The sequence below is a fragment of the Mesoplodon densirostris genome, chromosome 5 (genome assembly GCF_025265405.1).
Source record: "Mesoplodon densirostris isolate mMesDen1 chromosome 5, mMesDen1 primary haplotype, whole genome shotgun sequence".
In the NCBI taxonomy this organism is placed as follows: domain Eukaryota; kingdom Metazoa; phylum Chordata; class Mammalia; order Artiodactyla; family Ziphiidae; genus Mesoplodon; species Mesoplodon densirostris.
In genome coordinates, this window is record NC_082665.1 from 93,290,566 (window position 1) to 93,316,850 (window position 26,285).

Below are 26,285 nucleotides of genomic sequence, written 5' to 3' on the forward strand. Positions count from 1 at the left end.
CAGACCTGCCACATGAACTCCAAACTCATATATCCAATGTCTACTCAGCATCTATAGGTGGGTGTCTAACATACATCGTGTTGAAAACCAAACTCCTGATTTTCTTCTCCAACACCTGCTTTAGCAGATTCTTCCAGGTGTTCAGGCCAAAATACTACAGTTATCGGTGACTCTACCTTTCCTCACATCTTTTTCAATCCCTCAGCACATACTGTTAGGTCTATTTTCACAACATCCAAATTTCTTCTTTTGGCCACACCGTGAGGCACGTGGGAATCTTAGTTTCCCAACCAGCGATTGAACCCATGCCCCCTGCATTGGGAGCGCAGAGTCTTAACCACTGGACTGCCAGGGAAGTCCCAAAACATCCAAATTTCTATAATAAAATATTGGAGAAAAAAAAATTCAGAATCTGGCTAACTACTTTTTACCACATCTACTGTCACCATCAGGGTCCAAGCCCCCAGTATCTCTCTCTTGGATTATTACAGGAACCACTTAACTGGTCTCCCTGCTTCTATAACTGCCCCCTAGAACTTACTCTCTACATTGTAGCTAAGTTAAACCCTGTGTGAGATCATGTCACATCCCTACTAAAACAGCTTTCCAGTAGCTTCCCAACTCATGCAGAGTAAAACCCAAGGGTTTAATAATCTCCTCGTGATTAGATTACAATTACCTCTCTAAAGTCATCTCTAAACATACTCCCACTCTCTCATTCCACTCCAGCCACACTACCCTCCCTTCTGTTCCTTAAGCATGTTTGCCTCCCTCACCCTCCTTCAAATGCCATTTTTATTAGTAATGCTTTCCCTTACCACCCTAATTAAAAGAGCAAATTCCCTCATCCCATTCCCCTTCCTTGCTTTATTTTTCTCTATAGAACTTACCACCATCTGACATATTATATACTAGTTTACCTATTATCTGTCTATCCTTAGCTCCATAAAGACAAGAGGTTTTATCTGCTGTGTTGTTATTTTCCCAGCACCTAGAACGGTGTTTAAATGCTCAATAAATATTTGTTGAATAAATGAGTGAATGTATGAATGAATGAAGTCATAAAACTAACTGGGCTTCAAAAGCTCATCTTGGGACTTTCCTGGTGGTCCAGCGTTTAAGACTCTGCACTCCCAAGCAGCGGGAACGGGTTCAATCCCTGGTGGGGGAACTAAGTTCCCACATGCTGTGCCACCCCCAAAAAAAAAGAAAGAAAGAAAGCTCATTTTGTCTGACACCAGAGCCAGAAAGCTATCAAAAATAAGGTTTTTCCTTCTTGACAGAATAGTACAGTGAATTAAAGTCAAAACATCTGGGATTAATGTAGATTCTAGGGCCAAAAAACAGCAAAGAAAGGGAAAGGGAATGAGATACAAACAGCCCTTCAGTCATTTATAGACCTATGACTGCAATTTCTAGCCACATAATCCTTTCCAGCTGAAAACGCCAAAGACTTAGAAGAGAAAGATACAGAATGATCGCTTACATTAAAACAAATAAAATTAACCATAGGCCTATCTATTTACATTTATGTATAGAAATGTACAGTAATAAGATAGGAAAGCTTCACATAAAACTTTGTCAGGGCAAAAGGGACTACTGAAATGGGATGCCACTTTTACTCTATATTGTCTGTACTGTCAGTATCTTAGACAACAAGAGAATATTCATGTTTTATTTAGACAAAATGAAGCTCTTCAACCTACTTCCTCAAAGATAACCACTGATTAAGTTTGTTGTGCATTACAGATTTTCTTCCTACATAACCAAACAGATATATAGACATAAATTTTTAAAAATAAGTTAAATGATAGGAATTGTTTCCAGGAAAGTGGGATAGACATACTTTTCCTTACTCCTCCCCCTAAGTATAACTAAAAATCCCGAATGTTACATATAAAATAAACCTAAGAGGATCCTAAAAGGTGGAGAAAAGCAGACTCCAGGACCCAGTGAATGATGTGGTTGCAAGCTCCTTGGGTTTCCTTTTTAAATCTCATATAACCCAAACATAAAGGTGAACAAGTCAGTAACCCAGAAACAGCAATGCGTACAGACGAAAAAAAAAAAAAAAAAAAAAGCTCCAATGGGCTGCTCTTTGTAGCCAAGGATCAGAAAAGGGACAGCCTAGCAACACAGAAAACTTTTAGGCAATAATTGCTCTGCCCCAGCCAAACACCACAGAAAACACTATGGCCCCACCCACATCCACATTAGCAAAGACCTAGGCTTCTACCCTCGCCAGGCTGTAATGAGGCACCCGGATCTCACAAATCCTTCCAACAGGTTAGTGTCAGAGAAGGCCAGGTAGAGAGCCAAGACTTTCATACCAGCCAAGCAGTAAAAGATCACGAACAACAAACCACGCCATCCCTGTAGTATCAGTGGAGACCACGTGGGGAGCAGTAACGCAGCATTCCTATCCCTCCTAGCCAGAGATACCTCAGTAGAGGCCTAGTGAGCCAGAATTCATGCTCACTTAGCAATTACAAGGAGCATCCCTCAGGTATCGATGGAAACCAAATGGGGAACCTGGACTTCTACCCCCAAGTGGCAGTAAGGATGTGGCAAACGCTCTCTTTCAGAAGCAGCCAAAACAGAAAATTTAAATAAGATTCACAATCTCATAACGTAATACGCAGTATGTCCAGGTTTCAATCAAAAATCACTCATTGTACCAAGAACCAGAAAGACCTCAAGCTGAATGAAAAAGACAATCAATAAATAGATGCCAACACCAAGATGAAAGAAGTATTTTAATTATCTGACGAAGATTTTAAAGCAATAGTCATAAAAATGCTTTGAACAGGCAATTATGAGCCCACTTGAAACAAATGAAAACATAAACTCTCAGCAAAAGAAACAGAAGATACAAAGAAAAACCAAATGGCAATTTTAGAACTGAAAAATAGAATAACCTATTAAATAAGTTAAATGAGATGATATATTCTGCTTTTTCCACCTAATAACTAATGAAAACCTAAGTCTGTTTATATACACACATGTAACATTTTTAAGCAGCTATAGTATTTCACTGTATGAATTAACTATCTTTTAACTAATCCTCAATTAGTGAACATTTGTATTGTTTATAATTTTCCACCATTACAAACCATGCATATTTGCATAATTATCTATATCATAATTATCTCATATTTAGTCAGTGACATCACTAAAAATTAGACTGCTATGTGAAACGGCACACAGAGTTTAAATTTTCATACACACTGCCAAATAACCCTCCAGAAAAGTTGTACCAGTTATTATACGTTCCCACCAATAGTGTATGAGTGTACCAGACTTGCCAACAACTGTTACTGTCTCAATGTTTGTCCCTGTTTTCTAATTTGACAAGTGAAAATAGAACATTATTGCTGTTTTTACATACATTTCTTTATTACTAATATGGTTAATATATTTTCATGTGTTTAAAAGCCAAAAGTAGTCTTTCTTTTGAAAATTACCAATGCAGGTCTTTTGTGTATTCTCATTGTTTATCTTACGAATATAACAGAGCCCTTGGTATTTTACAAATATAAGCTGGGTGACATATATGGTGCAAATACATTTTCAACCATTTTGCTCATTTTTAACCTTGTTGATTTTTTTTTGCATAAGAATTTTTAACTGGTTTAGATTTCATTTTAGCAAATCAAATTTAAAGACTAAATCTTAGTCCCACTAAGTTGAAGGACAAAGACATCAACCTAAAGACTCGGTCCCAACTAGTTTTAGAGACAATCAATCATACATACACACACACACACACACACACACACACACCAAAAACAAAAAAAACACCACTCTCACTACTGGTAAGAGTCTAGAATTAGCCCTTCTGTTCTCATGACAGTAAACAAGAGGATGCTGGCACCACTAATTACCTATACATTCAATTAACAATGGTCTCCTCCACATACACAGTTTCCCCAGATGTATGATTGGACTTCTTACTTCGTTTTTTAAAATACAATATTCCATTTCCCCATTGGCATTCCACTCCTACTCTGAACCCCAACCTATCTGGCTGGTGACTTGACAACCTACCTTGTAGCCCTCTTATCTACTGGAGGCTGGACCCTTCCTTCATGTCATTCACTGTTATCGGAATCCTATTTCAAAATAACCAAAACTCTGAAAACCAGCAGACTGCCACCTGACTGCTCACTATTACCACTACCTAGAGATTTCTGCTACCATGCTCTGCCCCTCTTTTGGAGACTGACCTAAATTTACTAAGCTACCTTGAGTATCATAATTTGGACTGCAAGTCCACTCACTTGATCTACTGCTCAGCTGGGATAGAAAACAAAACAAATGCTATGCATTATTCCCTTGTTTTTTCTAGACATCTATTCTCCCTACTTCTTTTCCCCCACCAGACAGTCACAGGTTCTGGCATTCTTCATCATACAAGGCTACCTGGTTTATGACAAGCAGCACTAGCAATTTCATAAAAAATAAGCACAATCACTGGAACTGTGATTGTAAAAGTCACATACATAAAATCATAATGAAACAAAAATGGTTTAAAAGGATACCTTTTAATAATGTGAAGGGAAAAAAATTCAGACCACATATTTCTATACATATATACCCTAATGCCATTCCAATACTTCACAGAATAAAGAATTTATCTATAATTTTTTTAGCCAGTTTACCAGTCCTTTCCATAACTACCAATGTATTAGTTAACGATATTATCTGACATCAACATCAGTAACTATAGCATTAATGCTTAGGGCTAAATTACATTACTTAAATTTTTCATTTTCTTCAGTCTAACATTTTCAAGTCGTTAAGTAATTTCTTTCTTAACTAATTTTATTCACATGCCAGGATACTTCCATGCTAAAATGTAATTTTTTAATTAAAAATATCAGCTCAATAGCCCAAAAACAACTGTACGCTCATCATACATGTACTTAGTAAAGATCACAACCTTAGCTAAAGAAATACAGCACAAGTTCATCTTCAATTCCTCAGCAATCTATAAACTATACTCCATTGGAGTCAATTTTACAAAGCTTCAAAGTATTACCATCCTGGATCAGGAAAAAACATCTAAAGAGGATGTTATTAGGTTAACTCAACGGTTCTCAACAAGGGGCAATTTGGCCCCTCAGGAAACATCTGGCAGTGCCTGCAGACATTTTTGGCTGTCACACTGGGGAAAGGAGGAGGGCATAGCCTACTGGTATCTAAGCTAGGCATGCTGCTTAATGTCCTATAACACACAGGATAGCCCCCTACAAGAATTATCTGGCCCATAGTATCTATAGTGATGAGGCCGAGAAATACGGGACAACTGATGAAATCTGTATATGAACGGCACTGCATCAATGCTAAATTTCCTGAATTCGATCCACTTCATGTGGCTTCATAAAAAAATAACTTTGTTCCTAGGAAGTACATATCAAAGTTATTTAGGAGTAAAGGAACATGTCTCACCCACAAATGGTTCAGAAAAAGGTAATTGTATATATGGAGATAGAAAGAATGCATGATAAAGCAATGAGCCAAAATGCTAACAACTGGAGAATCTGAGTAAAGGGTATACAGAAATTTATTTTATTATTCTTGCAATTTGAAATTATATCAAAATAAAAAGTTAAACAAGTATTATTACCACACCTGTAAATTTCTTTTAACTGGGATACTCTGCACAATTTTCCAGTATATATGTGCAATATAACAAATCACCTTTCTTTTACTCCTTTCTCAAAATAAATAACACTATCTTGAATGGATACTTGTAAATTTAACCCACATAACGCAAGGAAGCATAAACTGAAAAGTAAAATTTCTAAAACGTGAATTGCACAGAAAGAGCTAGAAACATTTAGATGTCTACCAAGGACATGACATTCTTTAGTATATCACAGTAAAAGTATGACCTAATTCCTTGAATTATGTATTTCATGCTTTCAATGCACACTGAAAACTGCAACCATTCAGAATCACAGAAGATGTGAACACAGTGAGTGGGAAAACATACATAAGAAATAATACAAAAACTTTTTTAAGACTCAGATTTTCAGAAGTTTGACATTAGTTCCAAATTCTTGAAATGTATCATTCTTGTTTCTAGACACTTGTTATTTCAATAATATTCAACAGATAAACAATAACAGTTTTGTAAATATTAACAGTTCACTTCTGGAAAGCAATAATTTATAATTTTAAAACCAGGAAAAAATATCGGGCACTTACAGATGTCTGGGACATACTTGACTGCTGTGTGACACTTCCTGTGGGGGATGTAGGTGGTCTTCCACTGGACAAACTTGCCTAAAATAATAAAATCTTTATAATATGTCTATAAAAGCCTGAAGTTAAAAACTTTCTGGTACCAGGATACCATAAAACCACAATAAAAGTCAAAACATCTATTTTACAGTTATTTTACAGTCAACATGGATTAAGCTTTAGCCAAACAGATTAAGAAAAAAAGAAAACACTGAACAGTGAAAACAGAAGACCCAAAGGCTAATCTTATTTTAATAGCTGCAGTCATTGTCAGTTTTACTCTACAGGTCTCAGTCTTCTTTGAAGTGAAATCACTACTCCAATGTTATGAAAAAGAAATTGGAGCTATATCAAGTACCAGTGGGTTTCGGTTTCCTTACTCGTATCATGTACACGACGCTATTTAAAATTACACTACCGAGAAGAAGTAACAGCTGGGGATGTGTTTATAACAGAAATAAACCTTTTTTTCAGGTTCAGTCAACTGAGATTCTCCTCTGGTGAGGACATTTAAGATTAAATCTCACACACAGTTTAATTTAAATAAACAGTGCAATAATAATGAAGATCTTTTTAAAAACATAAGCATTTAATCATAAAATCATCCTGTTAGCAGTAGGAATCATATGAGTGGATTTTAGAAAAGTGTACATACATATTTTTATACAGAACATTCCTGGAGGGATACATATTAAACTGTTAGTGGCCACCTCTGAAGAGTGGAAAATAGCAGGGGATATGGAAAAGGAATACCTCTATACTTTACCTCTTATGGTCAATTTTATACTGTCTGTTTTTTTAATGAGTGTAAATTAATTATGTAATTTAAAGAAGCTTTTTTGTTAAAATGTAGATAAGATTCATGTAACCCTAACTATTCACTGTTGTACCTAAAATTTTACACACAAAACCATGACATTAGTATAACATTTCTGCAATGTGGATAAAAAGCAGAGGGACAAAAGTTAGCAATAGAGTAACACATAAAACACATTCATTTGTTTTTAAACTAACCTCAATTTGGCAGCCTATTATATTTCCTTAAGAAAAAATAATCACAGGACACCTGAAAACTCTAAAATAATACCCAACATATTTATTTTCAGGAATTATCTGCAGGTCATGTCAACTTTGGCCTCATAAGTTCTTAATTCATTTCCGTCTCACCTGAACAGCAGCAAGGCTCTGAAGCTGGGAGCTGCTTAAGTGCTGCTGCTGGAGAGCTGCTGTGTGCAGCATTAAGTGCTGTTGCTGGGCGGCATACATTTGCTGTAGATACTGAGCAGCTGAGCTGGGAGGGCGGTGCAATGCCTGTTGAATTACCTGTGATAAGTCAATTGAACCAATGTCAAACCATAATCTTAACCATAAAATAAAGTATTAAAAAAGCAGCAGTTTAAAATTTCACTACTTTAAGAGAATGGACTTGAGGACACGGGGAGGAGGAAGGGTAAGCTGGGACCAAGTGAGAGAGTAATACTGACATATACACACTACCAAATGTAAAACAGATAGCTAGTGGGAAGCAGCGCATAGCACAGGGAGATCAGCTCGGTGCTTTGTGACCACCCAGAGGGATGGGATAGGGAGGGTGGGAGGGAGACGCAAGAGGGAGGGGATATGGAGATGTATGTATACATATAGCCGATTCACTTTGTTACACAGCAGAAACTAACACAACATTGTGAAGCAATTATACTCCAATAAAGATGTTAAAAAGGGCTTCCCTGGTGGTGCAGTGGTTGAGAATCTGCCTGCCAATGCAGGGGACACGGGTTCGAGCCCTGGTCTGGGAAGATCCCACATGCCGTGGAGCAACTAGGCCCGTGAGCCACAACTACTGAGCCTGCGCGTCTGGAGCCTGTGCCCCGCAACAAGAGAGGCCATGACAGTGAAAGGCCCACGCACCGCGATGAAGAGTGGCCCCCGCTTCCCACAACTAGAGAAAGCCCTCGCACAGAAACGAAGACCCAACACAGCCAAAAAAAAAAAAAAAAAAGAAGAAGTATAGCATTGTCTAGAGTCTGTGCATGTACTTAAAAAAAAAAGATGTTAAAAAATAAACTAAAATAAAATTTCACTACTTTAATATTCAATGTCATCAAACTTATTATTAACATAGTTCTCTCCTAGTTACATATCACTAGGATTCACTAATCTGTACAAATTAAAGTTACCCAGTAGAGGCAATTCACAAAAGGAGAAAGTGCTAAGTAAGCATTTGAAAAGATCTTCAATCTCACTAGTAGTCAAAACTTACAAATTAAGACACTATTTTCCAACTTTCCAATAGATAAAGATTTAAAAGAATACTACTACTACTGAAGAAACAGATACTCTCATACACTGTTAGTAAGAATGTAAATTGGTAAAACCATTTTGGATAAAACTTGGTAGAATTTGCAGCTTGCGTAGAGAGGATATGTATACCCTGCAAGCATTACTAGTATCAATGTAGATCAGTGCCATCCAATACAGCAGCCACGAATCTACTGAGCACTTACAAGGTGGCTAGTGCAACTAAGGAACTAAGTTTTTAATTTTACTGAATTTTAATTATAATTTAAATATAAAATAGCCACATGCAGCAGCTAGTAGCTACTATACTGAACAGAGCAGATATATCTATTAACAAAAAAATCCCCAAATATATCATTAGGTGAAATAGCAGGTTACTAAATAGTGTATAGAGTAAGATACCATTTATATTAAAATATTTTAAAGAATATTCAGGAAAACAGTAAAAGACTACTGATGGGTAGCTAGATTAGAAGTGATTTTTACCTTCTCATTTGTATTTTTCTTTAAATGTCTGAAAATACTTAGTTCATTATATTAATAACCACTTAAAATTATAAAGCTATTTTTTTAGAAAATTACTAATCACTTTTTTAAATGTTTTTAAATGTTTTTTAAATGTCAGATTCAACTGTTTCAAAACAGAATAAAACTGTTCTTTCTAAAAAAATTCCTGAAAAAGTGTTAATGACTGTGACTATTTATAAGTAAAATGAAAACTATGAACCTGAACTTCATAAATCGATAAATGTAGAAAAGCAAGTATTCTAATAAGAGGAAAATCCTTTATCTGTCCAAATGGTAAGTTAGATTATACCAGTACTCTGTAAACACATCCTAAAGTCACATCATGCCCATGATGACTCTGAAACAGCACCCTAAATCTCAGCATCAAACCAGAGTTTTCAAAGAGCTAAGGGAGTAACAGAGCCATAATCCTACAGCTTGAGCTTCTGAGTCAGAACACCTTTACCACAAAGCTATCTCTTTATCCAAATCCCAAGAAAACATATTTCCTTGTGTTTTTTACCTTCATGTGTTCATATCTCAATTCCCCAACAAAAGACTGGTATACTGGGCTTCCCTGGTGGCACAGTGGTTGAGAGTCCGCCTGCTGATGCAGGGGACACGGGTTCATTCCCCGGTCCGGGAAGATCCCACATGCCGCGGAGCAGCTGGGCCCGTGAGCCATGGCCGCTGAGCCTGCGCGTCCGAAGCCTGTGCTCCACAACGGGAGAGGCCGCAACAGAGAGAGGCCCGTGTACCGCAGAAAAAAAAAAAAGACTGCTATACCTACTGCAGACTCCTGTCACAAAACCAATGTAGGCTTCTGACACCTAGTTGCAGGGGACTATAGATCTGCATTGTGATTTAGAATCACAACAATATGTCTTTTTCGTCAGGTAAATCTATATATGTTCTTCTAATTCTATAACAAAATTCTAAAATTAAACTGAAATAAAAAATGAATAACCTATTTGGCACATATTTCTGTCAGAGTATAGTAATTTTTTTCTGTTGTCAGCACAGTCTTTCATTACGATTCAATACTATACTCATGGGAGAGAGACTCTTTAAATGCAAGTTAAAGATATAGCACATTGTTCTTATTTTGTTCCTCTAAAGGAGCAAGGACGGGGAAGAGGATTCTCAGGACTGAAAAAGAAAGCTGAAAGGTATTGAAGAACTACTTAGGTAGTTCAGTAAATATTGATTTGATTACATTTTAAGGGAAGCAATTCTATGATCTCGTAAGAATTAGAGTTAGTGCTATTTGTGAGATATATCTATATCTATACATCTTCAATAACTTTTTTTTTTATTAACACATCCAGCTTAGGTAAACTAGAGAACAAAATGGCATTTAAAATGTCACATCATCTGTGTGCTCAAGCTCTAGATACTCTTCCCTATATCCCTTGCCTCAGAGAAAGGTGAAAAACATTAAAAACACACTCTCCATTCCAGTTTGAATTTTTACTGAACTGACTGGGTCTCCCAACAATTCTGATGCTACTCCACAGTAACTTCAGAATCCTAAGCCACAGAACAGCTAAATAGCCAGTATACTGGGATCTCCACTCTAGAAAAATGTATCAGGGAGATGACTGCATCACAAACAGGTGAGTTTTTTTTCAGGGTGGAGTGCAATTATGCAGATTTGAGAGAGAAAACAGGTATAATGGAAAAAATAAGAACTCACGGAATGGTTAAGGGCACAACTCAACATCTGTCTTTTTTTTGTTTTGTTTTGTTTTTTGTGGGGTTGCGACAGGTCTTAGCCATGGCATGCAGGATCTTCACTGCGGCATGCAGACCTCTTAGTCACGGCATGTATGTGGGATCTAGTTCCCCGACCAGGGGTCGAAGCTGGGCCCCCTGCATTGGGAGCATGGAGTCTTACCCACTGGACACCAGCGAAGCCCCAAGGGCACAACTCTAAAGCTACAGTACCAACTAGTTATGTGAGTTTAGGAAAGTTATTTAGCCAATTTACAACATCAGTTTTCCCATCTGTTATATGGAGAAAATCCATGTAAAGAATTTATCAAATGCTTGGCACATAGCAAGTATTCAATAAATATTAGCTACTATGGTTTACTGAGTATATATAATGTGCCCCACACAATTCTAGATGCTTCCTTTAATCCTCATAACTAACTAAGCAGGTGGTCTCATCCTCATTTTTCAGTTTCCTGAGGCTCAAGGAGATTATGCCTCTCACCCAAGGCTACATATCTACTAATGATAAAGAAAATGGAATTCAAAGAGCACATCAGATTGCAATGCCCATGCCCCTTTCATGCTATACCACATAGCCTCAACCTCCATTATTATAAAGGTTAACCAGGTAAATTTTATTTTCCCAACTAAGCGAAGAGCCTAAGACTTTTCCTAATTAAATACTCCCTTCCTCCTCTGCCCCTTCGAGCTCTTAAATGGATCCTCCTGTTTAGGGTTCTTAGGCCACTTGGGTTTAAAATGAACCTCTTAACATATCTACAGAGCTGAATAGATCTGAATAGATCCTAAGTCCATATTTTGGGTTCAAATGTAAAATAATCAGAAAAACCTAGAGCCATTCTTCATGTTGGGGCTCTTGGTTGAGTTTCTCAATGTTGTAGCAGTACCTAGAGACCTTCCAATTATAACTTTCCCAACATACTGTTTTATAAGCTACACGCTGACAAATGTAGGCCCTCTCAATAGAATGATTATTCAATAACTCTGTTGGTTGTTCCAAACATGAACAATTCTAACTGTACTCATTTAGAGGGTATCATGTAATTCATTTGAGGACACGAAACAATAGATTCATCTGGCTTAAGCGAAAAGTAATGACATCCTCAGTCTTAGACTATACATCATGGTAACTGAAATACCTGTACAGCATGTCGGTCTGAGCCACTATAGACAGAGATCTGTGGTTGCTGCATTCGAGAGGAGGAAGTGGTGATGGTGGTCGTGGTAGTGCTACTGGTTGTTGTCGATACCGAAGATGTTCCAGGGTTTGGTTCACTATCCATAGCTGTACTGTGGTCCTTAAACCTAGCAGATAACACAAAGGATTTATATTGGCAAAAGCATTATCTTAGGGTGTTTAAAGAATAATATTCCAAGAAATAATCAGCAACAGTCTAAATTTCTAAGAAGGCCCTCATTAAATACAGAGAGCACACAGTCTCCATAAACACGTGCCAGGGAAAAACACTTCACAAATATATAGCATATTTAATGGTTCATACCTACTAAATTTGAATTCAAATGACTCAGGATATGTAACTCAGATACAGCCTGGCCTAAAGTTTACCTTTTTATTGTTGAAGGAAGACGAGTGTTTTGAAACTAAAACAGGTGATGACGGAATACTTAACTACCTAGGAAAATTAAAACTGAAGCAATGTCAGAGTATTAAAATATTTCTTTAGGGCTTCCCTGGTGGCGCAGCGGTTGAGAGTCCGCCTGCCGATGCAGGGGACGCGGGTTCGTGCCCCAGTCCGGGAGGATCCCATATGCCGCGGAGCGGCTGGGCCCGTGAGCCATGGCCGCTGAGCCTGCGCGTCCGGAGCCTGTGCTCCGCAACGGGAGAGGCCACAACAGTGAGAGGCCCGCCTACAGCATTAAAAAAAAAATATATATATATATATATATATTTCTTTATATTCTTGTGACCATACTAATTACAAATTAAAGTCATTCTTATCTAGACATTAAAATAGGATGCCTATGGACTTGTGTTAGCTTAGTTTAGTAGTTTAGCTTAGTTTAGTCAATTAGCTTAGTTTTTGGTTACCATATGTACTTTATTTAAAAATAAGCTCTCGGGCTTCCCTGGTGGCGCAGTGGTTGAGAGTCTGCCTACCAATGCAGGGGACACGGGTTCGTGCCCCGGTCTGGGAAGATCCCACATGCCGCGGAGTGGCTAGGCCCGTGAACCGTGGCCTCTGAGCCTGTGCGTCCGGAGCCTGCGCGTCCGGAGCCTGCGCGTCCGGAGCCTGTGCTCCACAACGGGAGAGGCCACAACACTACGAGGCCCGCGTACCGCAAAAAAATAAATAAATAAAAAATAAAAAATAAATAAAAATAAGCTCTCGGGCTTCCCTGGTGGCACACTGGTTGAGAGTCCGCCTGCCGATGCAAGGAACACGGGTTCGTGCCCTGGTCCGGGAAGATCCCACGTGCCGCGGAGCGGCTGGGCCCGTGAGCCATGGCCGCTGAGCCTGCGCGTCCGGAGCCTGTGCTCCACAACGGGAGAGGCAGCAACAGTGAGAGGCCCACGTACCTCAAAAAATAAAATAAAATAAAATAATAAAAAATAATAAAAATAAGCTCTCTTAGAAAATAATTTATTAACTCACACTGCTTTCCCTCTAATTATTCTACAACGTTGTCCTCACTACATGTAATAACTGAGTAATACTCATAAGCAGATTACTCTGACTGGGTAAATAAGAGAAGCAGCTGAAAACAATTTCCCCACTTCCTTACAAAAATCTCTTTTTCACAAATAATAGCTCCAAATTTTGAAAACAGCATAATTGTGTCACTTTCCTCATGTACGGACAGTAAAGTGCAGCTATGTACCACACTGATTCTTTTCCCTACAATATTACAAACTCATTTCACTGCTGTGGTACAAAATTCCACTAAATACAGAATCTGTATTTTAACAAATTCAAACAACATATTAAGTCAATTCTGAGGGGCTTAATATTGTTAGAAACGAGAACTACAGTATTTTTTTGAAGGGTCAGAAATGCACCACAATGGTGAAAAGCACACTTGAGAATATACTGGCTTTATCTGCTTTTCTTATCAGTCTTTTCTTCTGAGAGACAAAACCTGACCCACCTCATAGGAGCAGCATTGACAAGAATGTAACAAGAACACTTTATACTTCATGAAAAGACAAAGGAATTTGGCACTAACTGTGTATGCACGCACTATTCCCATACGGTGTCCTTTTATGTACAAATTTTCTTTGTTCTTTATATCATGTATGTAAATAGTATTTATGTGCTCTTTCAGGGATCAAATGGTTAAAAAAATCCCGATTTAATAAGAGGAAAAGTGAAAGGAAAAAAGTGGGGGGGAGCTGACTCTTACTAATTATTTTGATTAGTAAATAACACATTTTTATGCTTCGCTGAGTTTTTTTTGCGGGGGGAGGGCGGTTTGTAGTTTTGCAAACTGCCTTCCAATCATCAAATCACAGCATCATATGGTAACTGTTCAACAGCATACAGACATAGTGGTAGATGAACTTTTTACCAAATTACTACCTGTCATAGCACTTCTGAACCACGTACCAAAGATATGCAAAACGCCAGCTTACATTCTGGTCCTTTTACAGTGCTATTCTGCTCAGCCATGTGCCCAACCTCAAACCCTACGGTAAGCAGTTCAGTAACTAAATATGGTCACAGAGAATCCAAATGCGAGATACACGTCTAAACATCGGTGGGTAGAACTGGCCAAACCACTGCACTGCATTTGGAGACCTGGCACAAAAGAACAATTTTGGTAACTCCGCCGTCTACGCACAGTTTTGCCTGCAAAATACAAACAGCAGTGCTGCTGCACCAGCGGCCTACCCAGGAAACACTAAGTTTGAGTCGCTAACTAAGCATACCATCACACCGCCACACAGGAATGTGGCCCTCTAGGGCGGCATCAACACTGCAGCCAGAGACCCAAAGGAAAGGAAGATCTTTCCTTGCAGGGTGTTTTCAGCCTCGTCAGACTCGCAACAGCCCCCGCCGCTGCAAGGCCGGCGCTGCGACACCTCCTGCAAGCCTCCCGGGGGAGGGCGGTGAGCAGCCCCACGTCTCGCGTTCTCCCACTGAGAAGCAGTGGGGTGGCGCTGGGCGGGGTGGGGGGGGGAAGGAGGCGAGCGCGAAGGAGGCCTGGCAGTGCCCGCCCAGCCCTACCCAGCCTCCGCGGGCCCCGGGCGAGGCAGCCGTCACAAGGCTGCCCGCGGGGCCCACTTGCAGGGATGACAGCGCCTGAGGGGCCCAGTCGGGCTCATCTTCCGGAAGATTCCTACGGTCGGGGTCCGAGGGACGACCCTGCGCACAGGGCCCCGCAGATCCGGGGACAGACGGTGGAAGGGGCGCTCCCGCCGGGAGGTAACTGGACCCTTACAGTTCTCCTCCGTCTCCCCACAAGGGCCAAGCGGGCTCCTCCACGATAAGAAAGCTCTCACGTCCCCCTTTCCCCGCACTGCCCGCGAAAGAGCCCTGAGCTCAAGGGGACATGTCGCTGCCCCCCACTCGCCCCCCGGTTACGACATTAGTCACCAGCAAGTAACTCACTCCGCTTCCGCCATCTTCTCTCCTCCATCACTACCATGGGCTGCGCATGCGCCCCCCGGCGGCGACGGCGGCGGCGAGAGAGGGGGCGGGGTCGTCTAGCCTCGGGCCCCCGAGGTCACGTGGGGTTCTCGTCTTCCAATCCCCCCTCCCAGTTCAAGCCTTGCTTGCTGTGGAAAGTGACCAGGTTTCCAGTTTAGATACCAGTGTCTCACCTTCCCTCGCGCTCGCTTTCTCTTGCCTAGGGTCTTCTTCCTCTTGGGGAGGGAGTCTGTAACCAAGATATGAAAAGTTCTGATTAGACTGTTAAAATTTTTAAGAACATCTAAAATATATCAAAGCCTACGTGAACTGCAAACAGTGAGATGAAAGAGAATACCACGAGGATTGGATGATGAGGCGTCAGAGTGAAAGGAAATGCCATGGTAGCTGCAGGGTTTGTTACCTGGGGCGCATGGCAGTTTGGGGATGGAACCGGCAATTCCTCTCTTGGGCTCAAAGATGGTGTTCTAGATCCCCATAAGGTGGACGGTTAAGGAATCATCATTATTACCCTATGAATATCATTCATGTGTTTGACATAAATTTATTGAGTGGTTAGTACAGATTGCAGACTTGCATACCGCAGGGAACAAGCAGGAATGGCCACAAGTTTGCTAATGTAATTTACTATATTCTACGCATATGGCAACTAATCTGAAGCAGGATGAGACAAACATGCAAATTTGAGTGAAACAAGTCCCTGTCTTCCAACAAATCTTAATCTGGAGAGTGAAGTGGGTTTTACAGAGATAGCCACACATTCTAAGTGATCTGACACAGATCCATCAAGCGCTTTGGCAACCTTAAGTTCAAAGAATAATAAATCTTTACTGTCCTTCACCAAAAACAGCATACTGATCACAAACAGTGCCTTCTTTTTCCACTTTTTAAGATGGTGGAGTCGCATTTCAAGAACTGAGAAATGAATTAGTGATATGAATTCATCGCAAAGTGTAATATGGTCTAATGAAAAGTATACTTAATCTTATAAATCCTGTGATGTCCTTAGGGAAGGTAAGAGACCACTGCCTATGTAAGGTAAATTGTCCTTTACCACTTCTCCCTGTATGATAACATTGTTTCTTTACCTTATTTTCTTATCTAAAGCAGTGCCCTTCCTCCTACTCCTAGGAGACCTCACTGAGAAAGCCCCCTTTGAAAAGTCCCTGTAGATGCTGAAAAATAAGATATTACTACCTTTTCTTTCTTTTCTGAGCTGCTCATATGATGCTATTTTCATTTAACTCTCAAGAATCAACTGTTGGGACTTCCTTGGTGGCCCAGTGGTTAAGAGTCCACTCTTCTAATGCAAGGGGTGTGGGTTCGATCCCTGGTTGGGGAACTAAAATCCTGCATGTTGCGTGGGCAAAAAAAAAAAAAAAAAAAAAATCAACTGTCTATTGGTATTGCTGACATTTTTGTTTAGTAAAACAAAACTGAAGAAAGCAGTCTTAGACCTAAACATGAAAAATGCATAATCCAAAGGAATGTTTGGAATAAATGATCCAAAATTGTGCCTTTTCGTCCCTCTTTCCTTTGAACATCTAAGGCATATATCTATATTGTCATCTCATGCAGATTGGCTTTAAAAGTCAGAACATATATTAGGTAAAATCAGGCCAGTACTGCTTTTTATTTTTTTATTTTTTATTTTTTTATTATTTTTTTTGGCAGCGGCTTGCAGGAGCTTAGTTCCCAGACCAGGGATGGAACCCAGCCCCGGCAGTGAGAGTGCCAAGTCCTAACCGCTGGACCTCCAGAGAATCCCCAGTACTGCTTTTTAGAAACATTTCAAAACCCAATATTTATTATAATAACAACTAGCATTTGTATAGCCTTTTACTAAAAGCAGAGGATTTCCACAAACTCATTTGATCATCACAACAATCCTAGTTATCATTTAGCACAGAAATATAATGAGGCTTGGGCTTCCCTTGTGGCGCAGTGGTTGAGAATCCGCCTGCCAATGTAGGGGACATGGGTTCGAGCCCTGGTCTGGGAAGATCCCACATGCCTCAGAGCAACTAAGCCCATGTGCCACAACTACTGAGCCTGTGCTCTAGAGCCCGCAAGCCACAACTACTGAGCCCGCGTGCTGCAACTACTGAAGCCCGCGTGCCTAGAGCCCGTGTTCTGCAACAAGAGAAGCTATCACAATGAGAAGCCTGCGCACCGCAATGAAGAGTAACCCCCGCTCGCTGCAATTAGAGAAAGCCTGTGGTGCACAGCAACGAAGACCCAACACAGCCAAAAATAAATAAATTAAATAAATAAATGTATTTTTTAAAAAAGAAATATCATGAGGCTCAAGGTGATTAAATGCCTGTGGTGACTCTACTAGACTGTACCAGAAATGGGGTTCTAACTTAAACTTTCCATGGGCAAAATCAAGTTTTCGTCCCTGCATCATTCAGCAAGCCACTGTGTGAAAAGTTAGTGGAGACAAAGTATGATAAAGGACTACCCTCAAGAAATTTATCATCACTTATCTGATGAAACAGAGGAAGGTGTTTTACTGCTTTATGATTTCCTAATGAAGAGATTTATGTGTCATGCTAACAGGCTGAACTTCTTTCTAAGGTTTCCAGGAAACGTTGCTTTGGAGAAGTGCCAGCATCATATGTGATTTTAGAAAAATCCCTCTAACAAGGATGGATTGGAGGAAAGTAAAACTGGAGACAGGGAAACTAGTTGGGAAACTGTATTAATCCTTAAAGAAATGGTAAAAGGCTCCAGGAATGAAAAAGAAGGATAGATTAAAATTTTTGCTCCTTTGTTGCACTAGTCACACTTCAAGTGCTCAATAGCCGTATGTGGCTAGTGGCAACTATATTGTACAGTGTAGACATAGAACATTTCTATCATTACAGAAAGTTCTATTGGACAGTGCTCATCTGAATGCTAGATCAGGGATTGGCAAACTACTATTTCTGTCTTAGTCAGTTTGGGCAGCTATGACAGAGGCCATGGACTGGGCAGCTTAAGCAAACATTTATTTCTCACAGTTCTGGAGGCTGGGAAGTCCAGGGTCACGGTGCAGGCAGATTCAGTGTCCAGTGAGGGCCCTCTTCCTGATTTGCAGACAGCCACCTTCTCACTGAATCCTCACATGGTGGAGAAAGAAGACAGTATAGCAGGAATGGGGACCATGGGCATTTGGGCCACTTCTTCATGTAACTCGTGCCTCAAGGCCTGCTCAGCCCTATCATGTATAGTCCACTTCCATTGATGGTGGAATGCTGCTATGCACACCCAACTTTACGGTCTGGTGGACCAGATGACACTCAGTTCACAATGAGCAGCTTGCATGGTAACTTGGTGACCCATAGTTAAGCATTCAGTCTCTACTAAGGTCCAGTAGCAGGCCAAGAGCTGTTTCTCAAAAGGAGAGTAGTTATCTGCAGAGGGTGATAGGGCTTTGTTCCAAAATCCTGAGGACCTGTTCTGTGACTTCCCTATAGGGCCCTGCCGAAGGCTCCAAACAGCATTCCTATCTGCCGCTACCACTTGGAATGGAGTAACACACCCAAATGAGGAATATGTTGCCTCCAAAATCCAAAGAGGCCCTCTAGGTGTTAGACTTCTTTTTTTGTTTATAGGACGGGCCAGATGCAACAATTTATCCTTCACCTTAGAAGGGATATTTCAACATGCCCCACACCTCTGGACCTCCTAGAAATTTCACTGACATGGAAGAAGAAATGTCACTGAATTTTTCTCAGATTTATTTCCCACCTTCTGACACACAAATGTCTTACCAATAAGTTGAGTAGTTGCTACTTTTTGCACACTACGTCCGATCAGCATAATGTCGTCAATGTAATGGACCAGTGGACCAGTGTGATATGATGTGAAAGAAAAAGGTGATCAAAATTCTTGCAAACTGGGGCTTCCCTGGTGGCGCAGTGGTTGGGGGTCCGCCTGCTGATGCAGGGGACACGGGTTCGTGCCCCGGTCTGGGAGGATCCCGCATGCTGCAGAGCGGCTGGTCCCGTGAGCCATGGCTGCTGAGCCTGCGTGTCAGGAGCCTGTGCTCCGCAACGGGAGAGGCCACAATGGTGAGAGGCCCGCGTACCACAAAAAAAAAAAAAAAAAATTCTTGCAAACTAATTATGACACAGGGTTGCAGGGTTGATTTAGGCCTGATGTAGGATTGTGAAGGTGTATTGCTGGCCTTGCCAGCTGAAAACAAACTGCTTTTGGTGGTCTTTACTAACAGGTATCAAGAAAAAAGCATTTGTCAGATCAATAGTTGCACACTAGGTACCAGGGGATATATTAATTTGCCCAACCAATAAAAACCACATCTGGTACAGCAGCTGCAATTGAAGTCACCAACTGGTCAAGCTTAGAGTAATCTACTGTCATTCTCCAAAATCTGTCTGCCTTCTGCACAGGCCAACAGGCAAGTTGAGTGGAGATGTGGTGGCACTAATCTCTGCAATCCCTCCAGGAATATGGTATTGCTTTTGCTTTACTATTTTCCTAGGTAGAGGCAGTTCTACTGGCTTCCACTTGAACTTTACCACCATACTAGTCCTCACTCCACAGGTCAGGGAACCAACGTGGTGATTCTGCCAGGTGCTCAGTGTATCTATTCTTTTTGGGGTGGGGGGAGCTGTGTCGGGTCTTAGTTGCAGCATGCGGGATCTTTCATTGCGGCGTGTGGGTTTCTCTCTAGTTGTGGCACATGGGCTCCAGGACTCATGGGTTCTGTGTTTGTGGCACGTGGGCTTAGTTGCCCCGTGGCATGTGGGATCTTAGTTCCCCCACCAAGGATCGAACCTGTGTCCCCTGCATTGGAAGGCAGATTCTTTACCACTGGACCACCAGGGAAATCCCTCAGTGTATCTATTCTAATTCCTCATTCCAGGACTAGGGAAATAACCATAGGATGGGCTTGGGGACTCACTGGGCCCACTGTGAGACAAACTTGAGATAAAACTCCTTCAATCACCTGACTTCCATAAGCCCCTTCTGTGACTGGTAGACCACAGTGATGTTTGATCTCCTGGAATTAATGTCAGTTCAGAGCCAGCATCCAGTAGTCCCCAAATGGTCTGATTATTTCTTTTTCCTCAGTGCACAGTTACCCTGCTAAAAGGTTGTAGGTCCCTTTGGTGAAGTCTGGAGAAAGATTAACTGTATAAACTTTGGCTGGTGTACCAGTGTCCTTTCTGTCAGGGATGTAGCCTCTTCTTTATTTAAGGGGTACTGAGGTCTGTAAACCAGCTCACGTCTGGGAATTGATTGACGGGATATGACTCTCTTTTTATAATTCAGGTTAGACTTTTGTTTACTTGACCTAGAACTTTTCTACTGATACTGTTCAAGTAAGAATTTAGTAGGTTTCCTATCTGTTTCACTTCTAGGAATACCATGATCAACTAGCTAATGACATAGGGCTGCACAAGTCAGACTATTCTGATTGTTGCTCTGACTCTGCTGTCCACCGGTGCTGCCAGTTGGTCCCTGCAACCCTAGGATCCAATTACTCCTATTGCATTTAGGTTCCCCAATTCAGTGGCTACAGTTCCCACTGTAAGGTCTGGCCTACAGAGAAGAGCGATCACGGGGCCCTTCATGGATGCTGGAGCTCCCCTCACAAACTGCTATGGAGTGAGTATTTGTGTCCCCCCAGCCTTCAAATGTTGAAGCCCTAATCCCCAATGTGATGGTATTTGGAAATTCTGGGAGGTAATTAGGTCATCAGAGTTGAACCTTTATAAATGGGATTAGTGCTCTTAGAAGAAGAAAGATGAGAGATGATCTCTGTCCACCATGTGAAGATACAGCAACAAGGCGGCCATTGTCTGCAAACTGGGAAGAAGTTTCTCACCAGACACCACATTTGCCAGCACCTTGATCCTGGACTTCCCACTCTCTAGAACTGTGAGAAATAATTGTTTGTTGTTTAAACCACGCAGTCTGTGGTATTTATTATAGCAGCCCAAACTGACTAACACAAGCCCACAGGCCAAATCCAGCCTGTCGCTTCTTTTTATACAACCCTCAAGCTAAGAATGGTTTCTACATTTTCTAATGATTGAGAAAACTATCTAAGGAAGAATATTTTGTGACGAGTGAGAATTATGTGAAATTTATATTTCAGTGTCCATAAATTAGGTCTCATTGGAACATAGCAATACTCACTCGTTTATGTATTGTCTACAGCTGCTTTTGTGCTTCAAGGGCAGAGTTGAGTACTTGCAACAGACACTGTAATGGTCCACTTGACAGAAAAAGTATGCTGACCTGTGTCCTAAATCACTGATCACCTCGTGCTGGACACTTGCAGGGTAGTTAATATAGTACATACACTGTCCTACACCCCAACTAGACTTGATTGCTGTCCTAATATCCTATATGGGGAGACAGAAGGTCAAGTGGCCCAGATTTGAATTCTGGTAAAGTACTGACCCTCCTTGGGAAACCGCTTCACGTTTTAGTTTATATTTTGTTGTTTTGTTTTGTTATTTATTTATTTATTTGGTTGCGCTGGGTCTTAGTTGCTTTTTTTTTTTTGAGGTCTTAGTTTTATAATGTGAAAAAAAGAGGGACAACACCTTACAAGATGGTTGTACAGCCTTAAAAAACCAAATGTAAAGTCTAAAAAAGTTCTCTTTTTTCTTTTTTTAACTTTTTATCAAAGTCTTCCTTCACCTGAATTTGTTCAATAAATGTTACTGAGTATGCCTAATACTCAACAGGTTTTAAATGCTTGTTGAGGGAATGAATGCTTGAATATTTGGATGAATGAGGACTAAAATTCTAGTATATCCTGTAGGTTGGAATGACGCAGTATATGGACTTGCTTTCTCTTTTCCTTGAAAGCAATACAGTATACTAAAACCAAATACTTTTACTAAAGCAAATAGTACTGAAACTGAAAAGACAGTCTAGCCCCGCCACCTCTCATCTACTCTTACAATAATCAGTATGTTAATCATATGCTTATCAATCTTATCTTCCCTTGTATACCTGTGGTTGGCACTGTTACTAGTTGGCTATGTTTCCCCAGGTGCTGAATAGCAGAAACTGGGAGCTTTAAAGCTTAAAGGGACATTAGACGTCAAGTGACCCATGCTGAGGAAGAATCCACGGCAAAAGCAGAATCTGAACTCTGATCTCCTAACCTCCTATCCGTCCAGTCTGGAGTTCTTTGCCTTGTGCCACAATGCCTTACTTCAAGCATGTAGGTACTTGATAAACACTTGAAGCTGCTATGGACTTTCATTTCCATTCTGCTTTTTGCTTAATGTTTACTTAGCATTGTGGCAGCCTGGAAGAGTTGTGCTACGTAGAGCTGTAGAAACAGACAAACTTAGATTTCAATCCTGACTTTGCCATTCTCTAGCTGTGTGACCTCTTGCAATGCTATCAGCTCCACCTTCAAAATATAACCTCATCATAACTGAATCACTTTGCTGTACACCTGAAACTAACACAACACTGTAAATCAACTGTTTTCAAGAAAAATTTAGATATATATACAAATAAAACCTCATCTCTGGCCACACTATCATGAACACGCATGAAATTATCAAAATACAAACCAAGTCAATCTGACACTCCTCACCACCTCCACAGTTATCAGCCTAAGCCAAGCCACCATCATCTCTCCCCTGGACCACTGCCAGAGGCTCCTGACAGGTCACCCGGCTTCTATTCTTGCTCCTCTGTAATTTATTCTCCACAGAGCAGTCTAAGTAAGCTTTACAGCTGTAAATCAGATCACATCACTGTCCTGCTCAAATCATCCAGTGCCCATCACACTCAGCAGAGAGTTTTCTCTTGTTCACTCTGCTCCAGCCACTCTGGCCTCCTTGCTTTTCCTTCTCACACTTGCTACTTCCCAGTTGGGAAAGCCTTTTACACAGGTCTCACTTCCTCACTTCATCCAGGACTCTGCTCAAATATCTCCTCAGAGCTCACTCCCCACCACCTAACCCAACGTGGCCTTCTCGTCGCTTTCCTTCCCTTATCTCACTTTACTTTTCTTAATGACACTTCAATGCTCCATATATTATGTTATGTACATATTTGTTTATTTATCTACTACTCCCATCAACCTCCAGGTTATAAACTACACATTTTGTTTACTTCTACATTCCTAGTTCTTTAAACATTAAGTGCTCAATAATTATGCATTGAATAAATGAAGTTTACTTAACTGCTCTAATCCCCAGTTTGCTAATCTGAAAAATAGGGACAGTATTTACCACACTTATTGTACAAGTTGAAAAAAGATGAAATAATGTATCTAAACAGTAGAGCATAATAAATGCTCACTAAGCATAGATGTAATTATTTTAAAATTTTGCCACAAATTATTATGCTTAAAGTAAAGGAAAATAATCCTCCTATTGTATTTCCAAAAGTTATACAATTTTTATGAGGCCATCCTTACTTTTTTCTTTTTAAGATTTATTTATTATTTATTTATTGTTTTATTTATTTATTTTTGGCTGCTTTGGGTCTTAGTTGTGGCACATGGGATCTTCGCTGTGGTACACGGGCTTCTCTCTAGTTGTGGTGTATGGGTTTTTCTATTCTCTAGTTGTGGTACGTGGGCTCCAGGGCGCATGGGCTCTGTAGTTGTGGCATGAGGGTTCCAGAGCACGTGGGCTCTGTAGTTTGTGGCACGGCAGGCTCTCTAGTTGAGGCACGTGAGCTCAGTAGTTGTGGCACGGGGGCTTAGTTGCCCTGAGGCATGTGGGATCTTAGTTCCCTGACCAGGGATCAAACCTGTGTCCCCTGCATTGTAAGGCAGATTCTTTACCACTGGACCACCAGGGAAGTCCCCCTTACTTTTAAAAGTTAGTTAGCAGATATATTTTTTAACATGCATATGCTGTATTTTAAAATATTTAGTGTCGGTATCTGAGAATAGATTTTTTGCCTGTGTGCTCCTAATGTATTAAAATAAACAGTGTCATATCAGTTTCATATTAAATCTTAATTGTAATGTTCTATTTATGGTAGATAAGTCTCTCTTAGTTACATAAAATGCCAGAGACAACAGGAGGCAGAACAAAGTACATTATAGGGAACAATCAAAGCTAGTGAACAGGAATGAAAAGTTAGCGAAGTTGGGGAAAAGTTATGTAACAGAAGCGTACAGTGATATAGAACTTAATTTTAATATTTACCTCTAGCAAATCCTGAATACAAAATTGCCCAGAAATCTAAATAATGCAGAATAGGAAGTGAAAGTCCACTACAATCCGCATCCAAAAATAATCATTAACAGCTTATTTTATATTCTTTTAGATTTTCTATGTACTAACATACATATAAGTATATGTATCTCTTTATCAAAAATGGTATTGGACTATATACACTCTTTTGCAACCATTTTCACTTAATAGTATATCCTTCCATGTCAGTGTATGTGGTTTTCTTCCAGTTCCTCAAAGATGCCACTTTGCTTACCTCATGGCCTTGCATACAATCCTGGAATATTCTCTCCCATACTTTGCAAATCTAGTTCCTTGTTTCCCTTTAATTCTCTGCATAAACATCATTTCTTTAGAAAGGTTTTTCCAGATCAATTTATAGAGTTCTCCCCACCATTATTCTCTATCACTGCGCAATATTTATTCCCCTTGGAGCAGGTACCACAGTTTGTAATTGTGCATTTGTTCACTTATTTTCTTGCCTATTTTTTCTCTCTAAACTGTGAATCTCACAAGGACAGGGAATAAACCTGTTTTCTTCATGACTGTATATTCAGTGCCTTGCACAGTGCCAGGCACCATAGTAAACTCTAAATAAATGTGTTGAAATAAATAAGTGTGTAAGTAACACACTGAAAAAAGGGTATTTGTTCTTTCACTTCCTGTCCATGATGGATAGAGCATTGCTTTCTTTTTTCCTTCAGTTCTTTACTTATTCTTAGTTAAGAAACAATACTGTACAGTTGACCTTTGAACATCATGAGTTTGAACTGTGCAGGTCCACTTTTACATGGATTTTTTTACATGGATTTTTTTTCAGTAAATGCATACTACAGTACTTACAAGATATGTGATTGGTTGAATCTGTGGTTGTGGAACTGTGGATACAGAAGGTCAACTGTAAAGTTATACACAAATTTTTGACAGCACAGAAGTTAGTGCCCCTAACTTCCTACATTGTTCAACTGTACTTATCTTGATTCACACCTGGGATATGTTTTAATCAGGTATGGTAAGGTGACAGACACAAGGACAACTGCTTTTGAAATAAGAGTTTACTATTTACAGTTCCCAAGAAAAGGGAGCATGCCACACCATGCAGGGCCACATGGAGAAGCACCAGGGTCAGTCTGGAGGCAGAAGGAGTGAAAGAGAAAGCATGGCCCAGAGCCTTTATTGTAGTTTCTGCAGAAAGGAATGGATGAGGCAGCATATGAAAATTTAAGTAAATTTGGGATTGGATAGTTTGAATACTTTTAGCAGGCTCTGGTCTATAGTGGTGGTCTCTAGTTGTCCAGTACCTGGCCCTGGGTGGGGAGGGGTGATTTAGAACAGGGGAAATACTGGCTTGGTGTATGAGAATTAAATAAAGGAGGAAGTTGGGGATATGGGCTTTGGATTGGTTGGTTTGCATATGAAAGGCACATTCACAGAGGAAGCCATTTGCTATCTCTAGGATAATTTTTAGAGATAAAAGCCCTGGGAGGGGCAGCCTCTCCTCTGTCAGTAAGACCACCAAGATATCAAAGCATCATAAAATATACAAAATAAAAAGCATGATTAATACATTTCCAACCTAATTTAGGTATCATGAATGCTCATTCCCCAGTTAAATTTTTCAGATGAAAGATATAAACTACATCTGTGTATATAAATCTTTGTCTCATTTAATGCAGGAAGATGGGCAGGGCCTGAAATTTGGAGT

The 26,285-nt window shown here is 40.3% G+C and overlaps 1 protein-coding gene across 7 annotated transcripts in view; it reads right to left on the minus strand.

Moving 5' to 3' along the window:
- The window catches only part of PHC3 (polyhomeotic homolog 3), an 87,178-nt gene extending 71,786 nt beyond the window's left edge, over positions 1-15,392 (minus strand). For 6 of the 7 annotated variants that reach the window (XR_009532592.1, XM_060099115.1, XM_060099114.1 and 3 more), the window contains exons 1-4: positions 15,363-15,392; positions 11,931-12,096; positions 7,417-7,572; positions 6,214-6,291 (exon numbers count right to left, since the gene is read on the minus strand). Coding sequence is in view for 6 of the 7 variants with exons in the window: in XM_060099115.1 (XP_059955098.1) it covers positions 6,214-6,291; positions 7,417-7,572; positions 11,931-12,096; positions 15,363-15,376 (414 nt within the window). In the remaining variant the exon portion in view is untranslated. The remainder of the gene's footprint in view (positions 1-6,213; positions 6,292-7,416; positions 7,573-11,930; positions 12,097-15,362) is intronic. The other variant, XM_060099113.1, reaches the window with a different exon arrangement.
- Between the last annotated feature and the right edge of the window lie 10,893 nt (positions 15,393-26,285).